Source organism: Sturnira hondurensis, unplaced genomic scaffold (genome assembly GCF_014824575.4).
Source record: "Sturnira hondurensis isolate 20B ecotype Veracruz unplaced genomic scaffold, ASM1482457v3 Scaffold0009719, whole genome shotgun sequence".
In the NCBI taxonomy this organism is placed as follows: Eukaryota; Metazoa; Chordata; class Mammalia; order Chiroptera; family Phyllostomidae; genus Sturnira; species Sturnira hondurensis.
The window spans coordinates 10,350,747-10,371,197 of NW_028082350.1; the positions used below are offsets into that span (position 1 = coordinate 10,350,747).

Sequence of the window (20,451 nt, forward strand, 5' to 3'; positions counted from 1 at the left end):
GGTATCGGCTCCCTCTGCGTTTTGAGTAGGGAGTGGAAAGGTGGTGACATTCTTGAGGTCAGCCTATCTGGCACTCTCTCTGACCACGTGGTCTTAACTCAGCTTCCTGGCTACCCTGTATTTTCTATTCCCGGCCCCAAGTTCCTATGCTGTCCCATAATCACTACTCGGTCTGTATTCTCTGGGTGCTCTCCTTCTCCCCCACACTCCACTAAATCAGCTCTAGAAATTTTGTCTGTCTCTTGCCCAAACCAACAGATGCTTTTCAAGTCTTTTCCTTACCCAACTTCAGCTGGCCCCCTGCTTGTTATTGAATATCTGTCCCTTCGACTGCTGTGCTGTTATTCCCTTCTGTTGTCTGTCACTCCTCTGACCAATTTTTTAAACCATTCCTTCTTGATCTCTCTGGCTCTTCTGCCTGAAACTCATACTCATACCTTGGTGTCATTTCTCATGGCTTGTTTGTGAATCATGACACCCACCATCACCCTTGTTCTTTTGTGTGCTCTCCTTGGGAAGATTTTGATCCACTCTCAGGGTCTTAATAGCAATTTAACTCATCAATACAGGGGTGGGCACAAGTAGGCTTACAGTCATTCATATGGAAAAAACCATGCAGATTGTGATGATTACAATAGCTTTATTAACTCAAAAGGATGTCACAATGCAGCTGTAAACCTACCTGTGCCCACCCCGTATGAATCTGCAGGTCTCGAACCCTGCCCACCAATCTGAGCCTCAGATTCATGTCTGATTTTCTGTGAGGTGTCTCCTTTCGCATACCCCGCCAATGTCTAAGGCTCATCACCTCCCAAACATAATTTACCGTTCTCCACTCTTTGCAGTGCGATATTTACAACCTTAAAATACTACCCAAGTCAAGAGAGTGTACCTCCCACGCCTAATGATCTGGGTTTTAATCTGAAGACCTCTCACGTCTGTCCTCCACACTGTCCCTTTTCGGCAGTGCTGGGCTGTGGGTCTTTCTGTGGCTGACCTGATTTGCAGCAACAGCTTCATGACCCGGATCCCTGCAGGAGCTCAGTCTTGCTTTCCTTGAGCTCACCTTCCACGCTGTTTGCAGAATAAGCTATCGAAGCTGTAATTCTGTCAGCAAAAGTGGCCAATGATCTCATAACATGTAAAACCATTCGTGATATATTGCTTAGTGCCAAAAAAGCACACTCTGAAACAGTATGTCCATTATAGTCCCATGCTTGACTTTTTAAAAAAATTATATATATTAGTTGACTTTTTGACGTCTGTGGTGTGTGTGCCTGCCTTCCCCTGCTCCCACCCCCAATCTTGCACTGTGGTAGGGATGGGGAGAAGGGGTGAAGGGTAAGGGCTTCTTTTTCCTACCCAATCACCTTGCTAGCTTTTCACACTCAGTGTAAGAACCTCCTCGCTGCCGCCACCTTGGCCGATGGGGGAGACTCCCCTGGACTCCCAACCATTTTACAGTAACAGTGAGATGAAGTGGCATTTCTTCGTGGCAGACAGGACCCTCCATGACCTGGCCACCCCATCATCCCTCTCTCGCCTGATCTCCCCCCCTCTTTAGGGAGCAGTGGTTTTCAGAGATTAGGGTCCATCAGAACCTCTAGGCCCCACCCACAGAGGTGCTGATTCCCTAAGTTTGAAATGGGGCCAGGAATTTGCATTGCTAAGAACTGATTCCAATGCTGCTAGTCTGAGGACGCATTTTTAAAAAATTATCGTGATAAACTATACATAATAAAAAGCCTCCCTTGTTACCTACTTTAAGTGTACACTTCAGTGACATTAAATACATTTACAATGCTGTGCAACTACCGCCATCATCCCCCTCAGGACCTTTTCACTATCCCAAATATACTCTGTACCCATTGAACAGCAACTCCCCCTTTCCCTCTCCACCCAGCCCCCACCCCTGGTGAACCTCTATTCTACTCTCTAAGTCCATGAATTCCTACTCTAGATACCTCAAATAAGTGGGATCCCTTGTCGGCATTGGGTGGTATTAGTGTTACAGATTTTGGGCTTTCTAATAGGTGTGTACCGGCATCTCGTTTTCATTTGCATTTTCCTTGTGACCTATGATAGTATTAAACTTGTTTGCATTTAAAAAAAATGAACTGGTTTTCCATTATATGTTCCTAATGACTGTCAAGGTCATCTCCTAAGATTAGACAAACGATAAAGTGAGTGCATTAAAGTTGGAAATAAAAGTGTGCACAAGGCCTGACTGGGTGGCTCTGCTGGTTGGAGCATCGTCCTGTGCACCACGGGACTGTGGCTCGGATTCCCAGTCAGGGCACATACCTAGGTTGCAGGTTCAATCCCCAGCCAGGGTGCCTATGGGAAGCAAGAGATCATTGTTTCTTTCTCCCTCCCCCCACCTCCCTTCCTCTTTCTCTCAAATCGATAAACATATCCATGAGTGAGGAACTTTTTAAAAAGTGTACACAAATATATGGCCAAGAATAAAGGGCACAAAGTGTTATTTTGTCATCTACCCTCAGTGACCAAACTCCACCACAGACCATGAGCTCCTGGTTGGCCCTGTCTCTGCCTGGAACTGCCTCGCCCCCAAGCTCTCACCCCCAAGCTCTCACCCCAGCCTCCCTTATGTCTGCTTCCGGGCTCCCTTTCTTCTAGGGCTCCAGCTACCTCCACGGGGCATTTCCTTCCCTAGGCATCTAAGATCAGTGAAGGGTCAGCTCCCTTAACCTCACTTTCTCCTGCCCGACCTGGTGCAACTATTCCAATTCCGGCTCAAACCATTTTTACAAACCTCAAAATTCTAGAGTTACCAGTGTTCAGCTTCACTATGTGTGTGTCAGGCAAATCCTCTCACTAATTTTGGGTCTGCTTGCTCTTCTCCCAGTGTCCACTTCCTCAAGGTCCTTATGCCCCGCCCACTCACTCCTTCAACCACCTCTGTGTTCACAGCCAACCTTGCTTCCTACTTCCTTCCTCTGTTTTCGCAGAGAAAACAACCATCAATCACGCATCGAAGCCAGAGAGTAGGGTATAGTTTTTGACTCTTTTTCATTTTTCAACGTAATATCCATCCAGTTACATTTTTCAAATCATCTTAAGGTCTTTAAAGAAATTAAAAATACATAATTATTTAAAATTTTTTCTACAGCAAAATAAAAACATACATTACCCTCCAAAAACAGGCTCTCTATATAAAATACATTAAAATATTGCTTTTTATAAATAAAATCATTATAAACATTAAGTACATAATACAATGTCCAAAATGTGGTTACTTATACAGAGTTCAATGATTGATTTTGAAAATACAAAAACTAAGTCTTTCTTTGTTCTAAAAAACATTTAACTTAATATTGCAAAATTACCCAAAGTTAAAAAGTGCTTCCATTTTGTTCCATTTTCAAAGCTCATGTAGCACAAGAGCTTATCTTTTAAAAAAGATGACTCAGGGCACACTATTGCGTACTGTCTAAACATGAGGACTTCAGAGACTTTCCCAGCAGTGGGAAAGGCCGGGCCACTGGCTGAGTCACTGACTGGCAAAGCAGTTGCCACCCAGAGCTCTGGTGTCCTTGATCCCAGATCCGGGGCCCCTCCTCCCTGGCCCACGCTGGTGCAGGGCTCTGCCTGTGCCTTCTGGTTCCTGTTTTGGAAAAGGCTTCTGAAAGAATTTTGATATTTAAATCCTATGCTAATACTAAAACTCTTCTCAAGATTGATAAAAGTTTTGAATTTTATACAAAAATCATGAATCTGATTCCAAATGAAAACAAGACACTTCATTTGGTCACTTGATTTCGTATCTCTTGTTGAGGTAGGGTGATGTTCTTCCTTTTCGAAAGCCGTCCTGTCTATACAAACGGCGGCTCTGCTGGGAAGGGTTCTAACGCCTTTTCTGCGTTCTTCCAGTTGTGGAAATTCTCTCTGTACCACTCAACTGACAGGAAAGAAAACAAGAAACAAAGATCAAAATTAAAAAACTAAACATCGGTGAACCAAACTTACTGGGTTCCGATAAATAAGAAGAGTCTTGCCCAACAGTCTATCGGAGGGCAAGGGTGGCCTACTGACAAAAACAATCCAATTTTGAACTAACAATCAGAAAATATTTCATCATCTGAAAATTCAGATTTAAAAATCAACTGTTTTTTTTAACTTCAAAAGTATTATATTGAATGTACTGGTATAAGTATCTAAGACATTCTCATTTTAAGAAATCTAGGGAGAAAGGGAGATAAGTCATTTGTACTGGTTTTAAAGTTACAGAAAATAAGTGTAGTATTTTATTCATGTAAATGTAGAACAACACTGCATTACAGGCATAGTGAGATGATCTGAGTTTACCTCTGTTAATATGTGAAATTATTTTATCTTGCTATACTAGCATTAAAGTTTTTTTAGTTAAAAAATAATCTTTTAATTTGCTTTTTAAAACCTAACACTAGTATTTTGTATTTTAAGCTCCAAATCAAGACTTAATGTGTGAACCTATTTTTTCTCATGAGTATGTTTCTAAATAGAACTTTAATGTACACACACTTACATACACTTATTTTAGTAGATATTCTGTACATGGTCAATCTGCTTCCTATTTAATATAAAAAAACTTGACACTTAAAGACTGTAACTATGTATTTAATCAAATCTAAGATGTCACGTAAGATGGACCACTGTTTTACATACCAAAAAAAGAAAGAATTTGCAATAATCTTAACACATGAGTGATTGTAAAATACATACCTTTCAAGGATATGAAAAGAATAAAAAATGTACACCTGAGAATCAATATACCAGGAATCTGAAAAATGCTAGTAACATATAGGAAGACTTATCAGAAGTTAATCCATGAAATTCAAGATGCTCAGGAAATATATTTCTGTTGTTAAAAATATATTAAATACAACAATTTGAAAAGTAGAAATGATTCATCAAAATATTCCACTGAATTAGTAGTGTTCTAAAAATCAACTACTTTTTCTTTAAAATTTTCTGAAACTCTCAACTCCCAAGGGACCAATTCATAACATACTCGTTTTCTTTATTCCTTCTTTCCAAGGCACTTTAGGTCTCCATCCTAAGCCACGTATTTTCTCTGACTTCATTGGATATCTCATGTCATTGGTAGGTCTTGGAAAACAAAACAGATTTAAAATGACAGCATGAAAATATATTTACATATCTGAATATTATGAGAAATAATGTGTCCATGCATCTCTACCATAATTCAATCTAAAAAATTCTCCTTGATAACATGAACATAGAACATTGGTAAAATAAAGTATTTATTTTAAAAAAACTAGCCCTGGCTGGTGTGGCACAGTGGACTGAGCGCCGGCCTGCAAACCCAAAGGTCATGGGTGTGATTCCCAGTGAGGGCACGAGCCTGGGTTGTGGGCCAGGTCTCCAACCGGTTGATGTTTCTCTCCCTTTCTCCCTCCCTTCCCCTCTCTGTAAAAATAAATAAATAAAGTCTTTTAAAAAATGTATCTATAATCCCAGATACCTAACATCCCCATGGCCTGTCCTCTTCTTATTTCAGCACAATCTAGGTATGAATGCAGTGGGTAATACCTAAATGTTTAATGAATGAATAAATAAGTACACACAGACTTATTAGGGCTCTTGTGTTCCATACCCTGGGCTGGGCACTTTGTATTTATAATCAAACCTTAAAATTCTTTGTAAACAGCGAGATGTTATTTTCTCTATTTCACACTGGAGGAAACCTCAGCCTTGGAAAGGGTCAGTAACTTTCTTTAAATCACAGATGTAGCAAGTAAGAATGTTACACTTTATTCTTAGAACATTTGTAAGTAGACAAATATTTTAGTAGAAAACTCAAAACGAACCAACTGGTTTGGGTCCACTCCGTGTATTCCGTAATTCTGTAAGTACCTAAGGTTCCACAGTCTTTCCTCAATGCCGGCACTTGCTACTCACCTGTCACTGACATAATCAACCCAGCTTTCCATTTCAGACTCTGACTTGGTTTCTTTGATCTGTCAGAAAAGAGAAGGCTTTTGAGTCCAATTACAAAATGAGACCAGAGAACAACGACGATGGTCCCCAGCAGAGTTAAGGGGTGAGAAACCCAACCTGTCAAGCCGTGGAGACAGCAGAGACGAACAGCATCTCAGTAACACCGCTGGTACTTTATGGCCCAAATTACGCCTGAAGCTCATTTAATACACGTTGTATACTATGGCAGAAAATGCATTTTTTTTGGCTTTTGGTGATTACTCAGTGTGATGCTACGATTTATAAGAAACATACGCTTGTTGTCCCTGTTCCTGACACTGAGCTCCCAGAATACTCGCCATTTCCTAGCTGATGAGAGATACAGTCTTTTCGCTGTTTACAGCAAGCCTCTTTCTACCACACTGGAGTTCACGGTAGTGTTTTTGGGTTAGTCCATAAGGATGGGGGTGTTTCCTGTGGAAACAACCATGTGATTACAGGGACAGAACTCAGCCCCCCTCCCTTCATACCCGGGAGAGGGGCGGGAGGTTGGACTAGTCACTTACAGCCAGTGAGTCAGTCAATCACGCCTACTTAATAAAGCCTCCACGGAGAGCTCCCAGTCTGTTAAGGTGCTGGGAGAGGGGCATACCCACAGAGAGCGTGGACACTCCACGCCCCTTCCCCCGTGCCTTGTTGCCCTTACGTGTGTCCTCCATGTGGCTGTTCCTGAGTTACAGTCTAATACACAGTCTGTCCAGAAAAAGCCTAGCCATTGCTAATATAATGAGAACAGTTTGGGTGACATTGATGTAACCTGGCAGCCAAGGAGAGTGGACTGGGATGTGCACATGTGAACAATGATGACTTCACTGTACTGGTCAGTGGGGGCGGTAGATGCCACTGAGTGAGCATGTGCACTGTGTGGCCGTAACATTCTGACTGAGCAAGAAGAGCAATGAATCTGCATCAAATTTTGTGTTAACCTTGAACATTCCTCCACAGAAACTATTCAGATGACTCAGAGGCCGTAGCTATGGACAACTGGTGATTGGTAGCTTCATCCTGACAATTCCCCCCATTCAAGTATCACATCTCACGCAGTTTGTTGGTGAAACATCAAATCACCCAGGTGACTCAGCCCCACTACAGCCCAGATCTGGTGCCCTGTGATGTCTGGCTTTCTCCAAAGCTAAAGTCACCTTCAAAAGGGAAGGGGCTCTAGACCATCGGTGGCATTCAGGAAAATATCATGGGGCAGCCGATGACGATTGGGAGAACTGTGTGAGGTCCCAAGGTGCCCACTTTGAAGGAGACTGAGGTATCATTGTCCTATGTGCAATGTTTCATGTATCTTGTATAAGACACAACAAATGTCTTTTTCATATTACATGGCTGGATACCTTCTGGGCAGACTCTGTACACCAGTAACCTAGAAAGTAAACTGTTTCCCTGAGTTCTGTGGGCCACTCCAGCAAATCACCCATGGTTTTAGCTGCTGGTAAGGAGCACAGAACAGCCAGGTCTCACAACTGGTATCCAAACTGAGGGCAGTCTTGTGGGGCTGACTCCACAACCCGTGGGGCCTGGTGCTGCCTCCAGGCAGGTGACATCAGCACTGAGTTACACTGCAGGACACCCGGCTGGCACCGGATGAGTGTAAGGTGTGGGGCACCCCCGTTGGGAGTGGAGCACCCGTGTAGGGAGCACGGAGCGCTCTGGTGACAGTGCAGAGGAAAAGGAGTTTCTCAATACGCTCAGTCTTCCTGTCTGCTGAGTCCTGAGGTTTTCCAGCACTGATATTCAGAAACACACACCTGCACTCACAACTGCAATTGTTTATATATCATTTCATTGTCCTTTGATTTTAGGGCACAACTTCACATTTCTGAAATTGAAGTATGTCTTTTACTGGGTGTGCGCACTGAACACATTGGGATTTTTCCCCCTGAAAAAACTGTTGCTACGTGGCTGACAGAACCTCGCACGAGCATCTCAGCACACAGATGGTGCACACAGGGCTCTTCAACCGCTTTCATCCCGCAGGACACGCACAGATGACTAAAATTCTGCAGCGCACCAAAAGATACATTATGCTTTTTGCTGATCTGACAAAAAAAATAGGTGATTTTGATTCATTTACACCGGACAGCTCTTGTTGTGTTGGCTGTTGTCATGTTTTTATCCACCAATCTAAGGGGAAAGAGGTCAGTGCCCCTGACTCAATAGTCAGGTGCTACACGTTTGAAAACTGTTGTGGCACACAGGTAGAAAATCGCTGGTATACGCAGTTATAAATTTTACTTATCCATCCCCGCTTCTCGCCGGAATAAACGGGAACCTGTTGATTTTGACTACCACCACTGAGTGAGAGACAACCCCAAAACGCTGCCCTGTGGCCGCACATACGCACCAGCTGGATGAGCTCCTTGGCGAGCTGCAGCACGGACATCTCAAAGTTGGTCCCGATGTTGTAAATCTCACCAGGCTCCCCCTTTTTGAGGACAGTGAGAAATGCTTCGACGACATCGGTAGCATAAAGAAAATTTCTTGTTTGAAGCCCTGATCCATGAATGCAGCTAAAAGGGTTAAATAAAAGGGAGTCATAAAACATAAAATGTAAGCTCTCCCAAGCCAGAGCAAGGCAACACCTGGGTACAATTCCAGAGAAGCCAATTCCTGTGGCAACCCGGGAGATCTTTTACTGAAAACACACCATCCCGACTCTTCTGAGTCTCATCCAGAGTTCTTACAAGGCCTCTGGTCCCCCTGAGGTTACTCAAGAGGAAATGGAAAACACATAAGTGACACCTGAGAAATATTTTCTCCTCCACTAGATGCCTTAAATTTATTTTGAAGAAATACCTACAGTTCTATGAGTTAAATCCTTTCAAAAAGTTATATAAAGACAGATGTCAAGTTTTATGTGATGAGTAAAAGTTCCAGGATAAATCATTTAAGAACTAACATTTTTTTCTATCACTATTTATCCCCACTTTACCCTCTTCATCACCCCCCCAACCCTTTTCCTCTGGTAATCACCACACTGTTGTGTTTATAAGTTGGTTTGGGTTTTTTGTTTTTGTTTTTGCTTAGTCCCTTAAGAGCTGAAATTATCTTAGTCAATAAACGGTAAAGATGAATTACAGATTACACTTATTTAAAAAACTTGCCCTGGCTGACATGGCTCAGTGGACTGAACACAGCCTGTGGGCCAAAAGCTCACTGGTCCAGTTCCCAGTCAGGGCGCAGGCCTGCGTGATGACTGGGCCCTGGCTGGGGACCTGTGAGAGGCAACCAGTGGATGTTTTTCTCTCACATCGATGCTCCTCCCCCTCCCACTCTCCCTCCCTTCCCCTCTCTCTAAAAACAAATAAATGATGAAAAAATAAACTATTACACGGATTGTAGAATGAATCTTAAATTTGTTGAGACATCCAATTCCATGGCCTCCAACACCAAGACTTATGATTTTCCAGAAAGACTGTCACCAAACAAGTAACAACATCAGAAAAACATCCGGGTACAAAGGTAAATATTAACATACCATTTCCTGTTGTGTTGTAGTAAAGATATAAATTTTGGAATAACCTAAAAGAATATTCAAATATCATTTCAGACTTTGGGATTTGCTCACTAATATGTATTTGCACTCATAAAAGTAAAACATTGTTATTGTTAAGAAATATACATATAGATACATTCCAATTCTTATCAGCAGTTCAAGAAAAACCTATTGTAACTTTGATAAGTGAAAGAACTCTAAGATGGCTTCCTATTTCACAAAACAAGTTAATGGCTACAAAAATATAAAAAAATATAAACATGTTCCACTGTTTATACCGTTTTCAGAGAAAGTCTTTATGAACAATTGCTTTTGTCACAAACCTCACTTCTGTGTTGATTTTTACAAGAGCAGGAATCTTCTCTGAGTTATTGCTTTACTTCTAACACCTATTCAGTAAGAGCCTGGGAAATGAAGTCTTTAAGAAAGTATATTCCAGCGCTTTGGCTTCAAAGAAAACTTACGTTAGAGAGATGAATTACTAAATGTACAATAGACCTGTTGAAGATACTATATAAATTAAGTGAAGTACATATTACCACCAGCAGCTCACGATAAGGGCCCTTTCCTCTGGGAAAACAGACGAGCGTGTCCAGCTGGGAAGTGGAAAGCCCAGTCTGCACACTTAGGCAGAGAGAGGGCACTGGTGACTTACACGTGGGTCTAATGACACACAGCCTGGCATTCTCCGCCTTCCCCCTGCGTGTCTTTACTCACTACTTGTGCTGCTTTGGAGCACTATTTTCCAAAATGCCCTCGGAAGTCACTGAGCCCGTCTGGGACTCCTGGGACTGGAGCGGCTGACCTGGTGTGTGGCGTCTGTGCCCACTTGGGAAGGCTTTATTCCACGCCACCGTCCCACAGCTGTGAGGTCTAAGAAATGCCTGCACAAGCGTCCCGCGCCACTCCCTGCCCCGCGTCTCCGTTCCGCACAGCCTGGCACGCGGGTCTGACTGCAAACCCAGAGTCTGAACTGTGGTGGGGTGGTAGTGAAGGCAGGACTCCCCAGCGCTGGAGAATCCCAAGAAGTACAAGGCATTCTCACACACACCATCTCACCGGGCCCTTCAAAATCCTGCCCAACATTATCGCTACTCCTCCACTTAAAGGGCCCGAGGTCACGCCAGCTGGTGAGTATCAGGTTGAGACCTAAGGTCAAATTTTCAAACTTTAAACCAGGAATCTGCATGTGGCCTATGTAACATTTACTGATTACGTATCATTACTACATGAATTTTGAACAAATGACTGAAGGGAGGTTATTACAAGCAGTAAGTTACGATCACTAATGCACACTAAATTCAGAAGTAAAATGTACCTTTTCTGGGTACTGATGTGGTCCATAAACGTTGCTGCTTCTCGTGATGACAACTGGAAACTGAGAGCATTGGACACTGAGATAAGGGCAAGGCCCCGAATAACGATACCTAAAGGTAAAGCTTTAAAATATGGTTCTTCTGGCTAAACAATCCCACACACCCCAAGGACCGAAGTGAAGGGATTTTTCCTAATGTAAGGCTCCTGAAAAGACAGGAGACAATGGGATTCAGACAAAGGCAGAGGTTCCAAAAGGAAGAAGGGGAATTTTTCCTTTACTGAGACAAGTGGAAGATAAATATAGACGAAGGCAGGTTTCTAAGTTTGCTAGAAGAAAATTAAGGAAATTTCCAGCTGGTTGTTTCAGAGACTACCTCTAAGACTCTAGATTTGGTTAGATGTTAAACTTCAAGTCGGCTTTCCCTGTTGAACCAACCCTTGCAAATAAAAAACCTGCCACGAAAAGAGAAAAGGATCAGTGCTACTGGAACAGAGAAGGCAAGAGACCCTGCCGTCAGCCCTGGGCTTGCCTCTGTGACCCAGTCCCTAGGAGCTCCTGGGGAAGAGCAGTGCAGAGCCAAGTGTGGGCGTTGGAGTCAGTGACTCAGGCTGGTTAAGGCTCTCACACCGACACTACAGAACCTCCCAGGGAACGTACCTCCCACTTACGGGGAGCCAAGAGGTGGGCCATGCAGAGGGGCGTGCAGGGGTGAGGGAGCCTGCCCTCGCTCCGTCTGCCTTCACTCGGAACGGGGCTTTTCACTAGAGCTGAAACGCTCGCCCTGCTACTGAGCAGGAAAAACACTCTCGTGCGTGCACAAATCAGTCCTTTAAATGGTGAACTGAAGAAGCAGCAGGTCCTACTTTGTCCCCATGGCATAGAAAATCAGTTTTTTAGAATTCCTTAACATATAACTTTTCCCAATATATGTCCTCTACTCCAGAAATGAAACATTGCTAATGCTAACTTGAAGTTTCATCACTGAAGTCCAAAGAAAAATGATTCAAGAGTTTTTAAATCAGTTCTTACTTTATATCGCTCCCAGTAAGACTGCACAAAACACTCAGCAGCCGCTTTAGAGGATGCGTAAGGGTTTGTCGGCTGTTTGGGCGAAGATTCATCAAATTCCTAATTTTAATAAGATAAATTTAAAGGTAAGTATTATGCACATTTTCTAAGTAGAAGAATCAGAAAATATTATTATAAATTTGAAATGTTAATCACTACGTTAAAAAATCATTAATGAACCCCAACTACACGCCTAGCATTTTTCCAAGCACTTGAATGTACTGCAGAGTCACCTATCCAAAGTTCACACCAACCCTGTAAGGCAAGAGGCAGAAGAGCATGTGCAAAGGCCCGGAGACAGAAGCCTGTTCAAAGGAACTGCAAGGAGCTTCGTGAGCGGGGAGAGGAGTGGGAGATGGGGCTGGGGGGCTGGAGGGAAGCCGGCACCATAACAGTAACACAGTGAGAGCCGAGTGATGCCATGACTTCACCCACATCTGAAATGTCATTCTGGCTCCCATGTCACTTCTGATGTAGCATGACAATGTACAAAAAGGAGTAAGACAGCCTTATGAAAATGGCAAGGAGAAGTGAAAACGGCTGTTTCTCGGGGTGGGGCTGTGGACTGGAAAGTGGTCAGGGTCTGCTTCTTCTCACTGTAAGTATTTTCAATCCACTTGATTCTTTTCACTATACATGAGTTTTGGTAAAAATAAAATAATAAAACAGAATGAGGTCACTGCTGACCACAAAAAATATAAACTGGAAAATGGAGCCATTCTTTTGCATGAAGAGAGCCACGCTCACGAATGACCAGGAGAAGAGAACAGACCCCCGTCTCACGGCAGTTGCTCACTCACCCCTGGACATGCCCACGTGCCTCCCTGAGGGGACGGACAGTGTGCTGCAGCCTGACGCACATGTGGCTTTGGCCTGTGGGACTACCAGTCCCTGTGTACGCAAGGCTGAGACCCAAAGATGCAATCAGCTGCTCTCTCATCAAATCACACAACTCCTGCACCCAGAGGACCTCTGTGGCCAGTGGGGCGGCACCGTCCGATCGACCAGAAGGCACGTGGAAGGTCACCTGGAGAGCCCCACAAGGACGTGCAATCGGAGGGTGAAGAAAAGCCCGGAGCAGGTTCTGCTGACACAGGCTTGCTCCGGGGTCCATGGGAAGCAGGTGCAGTAGATGTCTTCGGAGCTTACCTTGTCAAGGCTGCCCCCGTACACTTCGTCTGTGCTGACGTAGATAAACTTCTCCACTCTGGCCTCATGAGCGGCACTTACCAAAACGTGAGTGCCGTAAACATTAACGTAGGTAAACTCGAAGGCACGCACAAATGAAAGATCTAAAAAAAGAGAAAAGGCTAGGGCAGTTTTATCCAAGGACTGGAACAAACACCAGAGTTGATAATAGATTAAGTCGAGTTAAAGTGTCTAAGGTCTCTGTGTTACTTGGGAGGCGAGCAAAGGTTTTGACGGACTTCAGGCTTTGACGAGCTAGTTACGCATGTTATACTTTCTAGGGAAACCACTCACAGAATACAGGCAGAGAATACACCTTCCAAACTAGTAGAGGAAGAAAAACAGAATAAGAAAAGCTCCCCAGTCAAGCCCTTAAAAAAGCAAGAATTTTTTAAAGGTATTTTTAAAAAGACAGGGAAGAATTATTTTAAAAAGAATTTTAAAAGAAACAAGCAGAGAAGCAGAGCTGGCGAGAAAAATAGAGAGCACATAATAAGATGATGGGAATAAGTCCAAACAGGTCAACAAACTCCGTGTTTAGAGTAACTACCAAGGATGGCCAGAGTAGATTAAAAAAAATCCAAACATAAGTTGTTTATAAGACATACAGCTAAACCCTAAAGTCAGAGAAAGGTTGGAAATAAAAAGACAGAAACGGACATATCATAAAGATAATACTGAAGGAAAGGTGACACAGCTATATTAATGTCAGACAAAACTGACCTCAAGGCAGTACACTTCGCCAGGGAAGAAAGATCATTCCATAAAGATAAAAAGTTCAATTCATCAGAAACAGACAGGAGATTTGGAGACCGTGACTAGCCAACTCAACACAACAAATGCGCAATCACAACATACCCAACATCTGCAGATGACACAGTCTTTTCAATACACATGAAAAGAACACACATGGGTAAGAATGTTCATGGAAGTATTGCTGAGGACTGCCCAAAGTGTAAACAATCCAAATGTCCATCAGCAGTGGAACCGATACACAAATTGTGGTATATACTCAGAATGAAATATTTTATGTCGCTGAAAATGAATAAATCACACCTACACTCAACTACGTGGATGAGTCCAGCTGGATGAAAAAGCACGACCAGAAAACCTTTAAGTTATTTTTTATGTACACTTTTATAACACTTTAGAAACAGGCAAAACCTATCCTGTTTCAGAATAAATACACAGACAGCAAAACTCCAAGAAAACCAAGGGAAATAGTACTTTTAAGTCACGTTAAAGCAGTAGTAAAACTATAGCTAAAGAGGGTTCACCAACATTCTGTCTTTTGCTTAGGCGATGGCTACGTGGGTGTTCACAGTATCAGCATTCATTTAATCTGGAATTAAATTCTTTCTAAATTCTTCTGAATATTTACATTTCACACTATAAAATGCTAGACAAACTATGAGAAGAATCTCGGAAGAACAAAAAAGTACAATTATATACTGTTCAAATGTGTATCCAATGCCCAGCTTCAAAACAACAACAACAAATACAGTTTGAACGTCCATCTGCCCAGAACTCATCGCTGCGCTGAATCCGGTTAAACTCACAGTTTTAAGAGAGCATTCAGGGTTGTATTTCAACCTGAATGCTAAAAGAAATGTCCTGAAAAACAACAGATATCTCGATGGCACCGTGACCGCTGGCTTGTTTTCCGGTGGAGTGCGGTACGTGCTCTTTCAGAGACGCACACACAAGTACCTACTCGTTCCACCCCAGGACTGCGCTTTGATGTAGGCTCATCAGCCACAGGAGGAAACAATTTGCCGGTCATAACTGTAACACAAAACAATGCTTACCTACATGTGTTTGTGCCGCAAAATGCAGGACTATATCTATTTTCTCTGTTTCAAAAAGCAGCTTCACAAAGTGAGGATCACATACGTCACCCTACGTGAAAGTGAACATGAAAACACTAAGTTTCGTCGCACATGCCCATTCGTAAGAACCACTGTACTGCAGGAACTACACAGAAAAATGGTAAGAAAAGAATTCTCCCCTCCCCAGTTTAAGAGAGCACTATCTTAAAAATTCAACTGAGGTGTCAAGTAAGTATGGTAACAAATGATGTACCTTTTCAGCATCCTAGGATATAAAATATTCAATTCAAAAAATTTGTTGCAAATTAATGCCTGAAATATTTTATTACACACCAATTACTACTAAGGACTTGCCAGCCTAAGATCATTGAGTTGACAGGAAACTTTTTATACACATTTTCAAAAGTTTGAGATAAACACTACTGAAGTATATTTAAAGTAAATGTTACAACTGGAATGACATTTAAAAAAATCTATTTAATTGCAACTAAGTAAATTTATGAGTACTTTTGTTATATGAATAGTTCCAAAAATATGTATCCTCAATGATCCTTTGGTGACCGAGGGAAACTCTTTCATATGGAACAGAATTAAGAAATGTATTCTCAGTATATTCTTTAAAATTTGTGATTAAACGAATCACTATGAAATATAAATAAAAATAAAGCAAAGGATAAATAGTTGCACTTGCCATTAAAATTCCCCTTTGCAAATGAATGACCTGGCTCTCTGGTTTATACTTTGGATTCTTTTGGGAGGGGCTAGTAAGAACCAGTCTTCCAGAAGCAACCAATCAACTTTTATGGGAGAACACTATGCTACAGGCTGTATGGGGGGCTTTTTCGCTGTTGTGTGGCCAGAGTAACACCCCACTTTATACCGGTCTTTTCTTTTTAAATCCCAGCAAGGCCTTGTTTAGAAGGATACTGAGGACCTAAAAGAATCCCAAACCATGTAAGTTGTCTAATCAGCTATGCACAGATCTGGTGAGACACCAAAATCCCATGGAACTTTGTATGTGGTGCAGCTGGAGAGCAGGTGGTGCTTCTGGAAGCTAACAGGTCTCTAATTAGCGTGCTTTCCAAGCCCGTCACACAAGTTTGTGAAGAAGATACAATATCTGAATAACTAAAGGCTCAGTACAATAATTATACAAGAAAACATCATACCTGCACAAATTTGTAGTTTTGTTTGTTAGAAATGGTTTCAAGATTCTTCAAGCTTGCACAGTAATCCAGCTTAAAGTATTTGAGGGGGAGGGTAGAGAAACAAAACAAAAAGAGGTGATAGCTTTTTCTAGAAAACGCCAATTTATTTTAAAGAAGTTCTGATTACAGTACAAGAACATGTCTTCTTAAGGTGTTTGCACTTTGTATTTTTAGATGTTTCTAATATAGTAAAGTAAAAAACAAACAAAAATATAATTTGTTAATTTTATAATTAAATTTGTTATAAAACAAATTTTATAAAATTTGTTTTATAACAAATTTAATTATACAAATACTATATTTGTATAGTAAATACAGTAAATGTAGTACAGTAAATACAAATTTTATAAAATTTGTTTTATTTGTTATAAAATAAATATATATTTATATTTGTTATAAACTATAACAAATTATATTTGTTTTAAATATAATTGAAACGAATTATATTTGTTTAAATATAATTTAAACAAATTATATTTAATTTGTTAAATTAAGTATAATTTGTAAAAGTTTACCATTCCTCACTGGAAGAATCAGTGCTTGAAGACAATTACCCCTGCGTCGCACATTATGACTCATTACACTTTTTCCTCAGTAACTGTTGGTAGGTCAGTGGAGAGGGGGGAAAAAAACTACTGTCCATCATGCTAAGGCAGGTAAAAATTCCCAAGACTTATGGACTATCCTTTGACTATACATTTTTACTATTACGTTTTATGAAATAAAGGTCACTAATTGCATCCTGTGTTTAAAGTAAAAAATTCAGTGACTACCAATCAAGGTTTTCAGACTCTCTAGGGAGATTCCAATTATTACAGAAAAGTTCTCAAAATTAAATTAATTTACATTTTAATTAAAAATATAGTTTTCCATGAAATGGCAGTTATAAAATCAAATAATAAAGTCAAATAATCAGAATATTCCAACTCCAAAAAAGGTTAATAATCACAAGATTACACTAAATATTAAATTTAGGGTGAATTTTTTTTGGTAAAAATACTGCTCTTCAGACCTTCATTTTATGGGCTATCATAATAAATAAAGTTTCAAAAGACTTTATGTAAGATTAAATACGGCATGGATACATAACTATATAGGTCCCTAAGTTGCTAAAATGACTAAAATACCAAGAACCACAATAGGAAGAACTAAAATATCAGCATGACAGGATTCTAATACTTTTAAAAATGTAACTAACTTTCAGTACATGAAGCTCATTTTTATAAAACTCACCTTGTCTAGATTTATGATCATATAATTTGGGTAATCTTCTACCAAAGAGACAATCACATGCGATGCACTATAAGAAAAAAGTATATTTTGTTAGTAGGAAACTTAATGATTTCCATAAATTGTTAACTGTTACCCTAAGCCATCAAGTATTACAAAACTATTCAAAGATACCTTTACATCTTTGCAAGAAATATTACTACACTGAATTGACACTTACCTACCCTTTTTACTAAGCTTGTCAACAGTATCAACATACAAAGCCTTATACTCCCTTTACACTACAGAGAAGAGTGAATTTACTGCTCCTGGGTATAAGAAGAAACTAGTTTAACAAAATGATCTGTCCATGCATGCTTTGAATATGGAAGCAAAGCAGGATGATAAATACAGTGGTTGATAATAAATATGATGATAAACACTGAGTGCAAACGGGCTATAATGTGCTTTTTCAGAGTATAACTATGTAAAAATTAAGTTAGTATGGGCGTAGGAGTTGTCTGTGTCCATAGTAATTGCACTGCAATTGCTAGCTCTTCATACAAGAATTTGATGGTGTAAGTTGGGTGCAGGGTAGAGCACAGGTCTTAGACTAAACTTGGTTTTCAAGGCTAACAGATGACACCACCCTGAGTTGGATATCCACAGTGACTCCTAGGTTTGGGTTTCAGAGGATCCTGAAGTGGAAGGACAGGCACGGCTCAGTGAGATGATCCACCAGATTTATCGTATACACCAAACAAGGGCAGGATCAAGGGCAGCCCCCGACCAAATTACAAACTCAAGAGTTTGTACCTGACAGCCCTCTCATGGTGTTTTCTAAAAGTACCCTTCCCAGACCAGCACTATCACCCCTGTACCACCCTTTTATGTCCACGCTCCTGCTGTCGTTAAGTCAACCTTGCCGGCCTGATACCCTCCTCCAAGTCACTGTCAGATCAGAAGAGGAGATTTAATGTGCTAATGGGCTGGGAGTGGGTAGGGTGGTGGGAGAGACTCCCACGTTCCTCTTCTTCCACTAGACATTGGAAGAACTTCTCGTTCACAGGTATGCATTCAGCCATTCAACAATTACTGACGACCTTTATAAAACGAGCCAGACACTCTTCTTGGTGCTGAAAGAACAATAGTGTCTGCCCTCATTCAGTTTACAACCTTAAGTGGGGGTGCAAGCAATGAACAAGTAAACACGATACATAATAAAATTCCAGGGAGTGATAAGTGTGTTAGCGGGGGGGGGGCGTATTTTAGATAGGGTGGTAAGGGAAGGCCTCTCTGAGGAGGTGGTGTCTGAATAGAATGATGCGAAAGGGGAAGCGAGCGTAAAGTCCTCAAGAAAGTAGGAAGGAACCTCGTATGTTCCAGGGACAGCAAGGGGTCAGTGTGGCAGATACAGAAAAGAAAGGGGTAGACTGGCCGGAGAGCAGATTGGAAACGTAGTGACTGGGCACTTGAGAGTCTTCAGGGCATGGGAAAGTCTCGATTTTACTCTCAGTCTGATGCACTTTCACTTAATAGACACCGACTTGGGAAGAACAGAAGCACTATGGCCAATCAGGAGGCTACAGTAGTCGTCTAGGCAAAACCAACCACCCACCCAACCGACCACCCAGTAACGCGGGCAAGAGTAGAGGCGAGAAGTGGCCGTGAGAATATACTTTGGAAGCAGGGAGACAGGACTTGCTGACTGCGGGTGGGAGAGGGAAAGGGGCTCAAAACGTTTAGTACCAAGAGAGAATTTTTAATTCAGCTGAATAAATAAACGTCTTGTCGTGCATTAAGACCCTCCCCTTATCGGGCACCCAAAGCCTACAGCGAGCAGAGCCGCAAGAAAAGGTTGGGGTTTCTGGGGAGACACTAATCGGCTAGCGACGCCGTTACCTACATGAAACCAGCACCCCCGGTCACCAGGACCCGCTTCGCAAAGCTGCTGGGAGGAGCCGAGGGATCCACCCCACCCGCAGCCGACATCTCCCGGCTCAGCACTGCCCGGCACCATGAAGCCACAGGTCTCTGTACCGTAGGGAAGTTCCACCGCGACCTTTTACGACGGGCGCAGTTTCCCCGGACACGACACGTTAACTGGGGCTGGCACCGGCGGCGGCTTCCGGAGCGTAGCTGATCCGTCCCCGCCCTTTGGGGGGCTGGGCCGAACCCTTCGGGGCGCAACCTCCGCAGCGGCACTGCGCAGGCGCATCTGTCCCGCGCAGTCCCCTGGCTCGCTCGCGGCTGTTGGGGGTGTCTGGAACTGTGGGCTTTGACAAGTGGTACGGGAGCGTGTCATCAGCATGAATTAGGCTTTCCTTAGATGCACAGATAGTCGGAATTATGAATGATTACCTTCTTTTCAATCTTGTACTACAGCGATCTCCACAATCATGCACCAGTTGGGTTGAGAACTCCCGAGTTCTCTTACAAAAGCATAGAGATGGGAGGTTGGATTAGCCAAATGACCTCTTTCTGTGGTTGTTACGATTATTGTTACAGATGTTGCCTAGATCCTACCCTCACATCTTTTCCTACTCTGCCCTAGCCTCTATTACTTGCTTTTCCCTGAATTCGCCTGGCATGCTACTTCCTTTAAGCCTGGCTGCTGCTTCCCCAGACGTCTACCTAGCATTTACCCTTATTTCAATTCTCAGCTTGAATGTCACCCTATTAGAGAGTCCTTCCTTGACCACCCAAATTAAAATAGCAAATGCTACTCCAGCCCTGCCGAACAGCAGTTACAGAGAAAAATAACTGTTTCTGCACAACAGTTACCAACATTTATGTTGAATTGCTCATTGTCCCTGCTCCAAGTGGGCAGAGGCTATGTTTCCTGATATAATCCCAAAGTCCTAGGACCAAGCCTGGCACAGAGAAAACCATCAGTAAATGTTATTAAATAGGTGAATAAAAATCTTGTGGTTTTTCCAACAATGTGGTAGTAGTGCCTAAAAAGAATGGGAATGCCCAGATATGTAGAAGAGTCATTGGTAACCTTTTGGTGCGCAAATTAGTAATATATATGCAGAATTCAAATGTACGTATCCTATAATCCCCCAAGTTCTATGATGTATAATGTAGGTAATTGCAGAAAACACAGGTATGTTGATTGCT

At 42.1% G+C, this 20,451-nt stretch overlaps 1 protein-coding gene across 2 annotated transcripts; it reads right to left on the reverse strand.

Annotated features, from left to right (window-relative positions):
- Nucleotides 1–3,011: 3,011 nt before the first annotated feature.
- Nucleotides 3,012–19,435, reverse strand: TGDS (TDP-glucose 4,6-dehydratase). 2 transcript variants are annotated; one of them, XM_037057554.1, is made up of 12 exons: nt 19,369–19,435; nt 17,353–17,419; nt 16,081–16,149; nt 14,891–14,981; nt 13,044–13,186; nt 11,856–11,954; nt 10,827–10,886; nt 9,491–9,534; nt 8,357–8,522; nt 5,926–5,984; nt 5,015–5,112; nt 3,012–3,922 (listed from the first exon to the last, which is right to left on the reverse strand). In XM_037057554.1, the coding sequence occupies exons 2-12, from the start codon at nt 17,371–17,373 to the stop codon at nt 3,837–3,839; spliced, it is 936 nt and encodes a 311-aa protein (XP_036913449.1). In that variant the 5' UTR covers nt 17,374–17,419; nt 19,369–19,435; the 3' UTR covers nt 3,012–3,836. The 2 variants fall into 2 exon arrangements, with proteins under 2 accessions (XP_036913449.1, XP_036913447.1); XM_037057552.1 differs by having other exon boundaries at nt 19,235–19,428.
- Nucleotides 19,436–20,451: the final 1,016 nt, after the last annotated feature.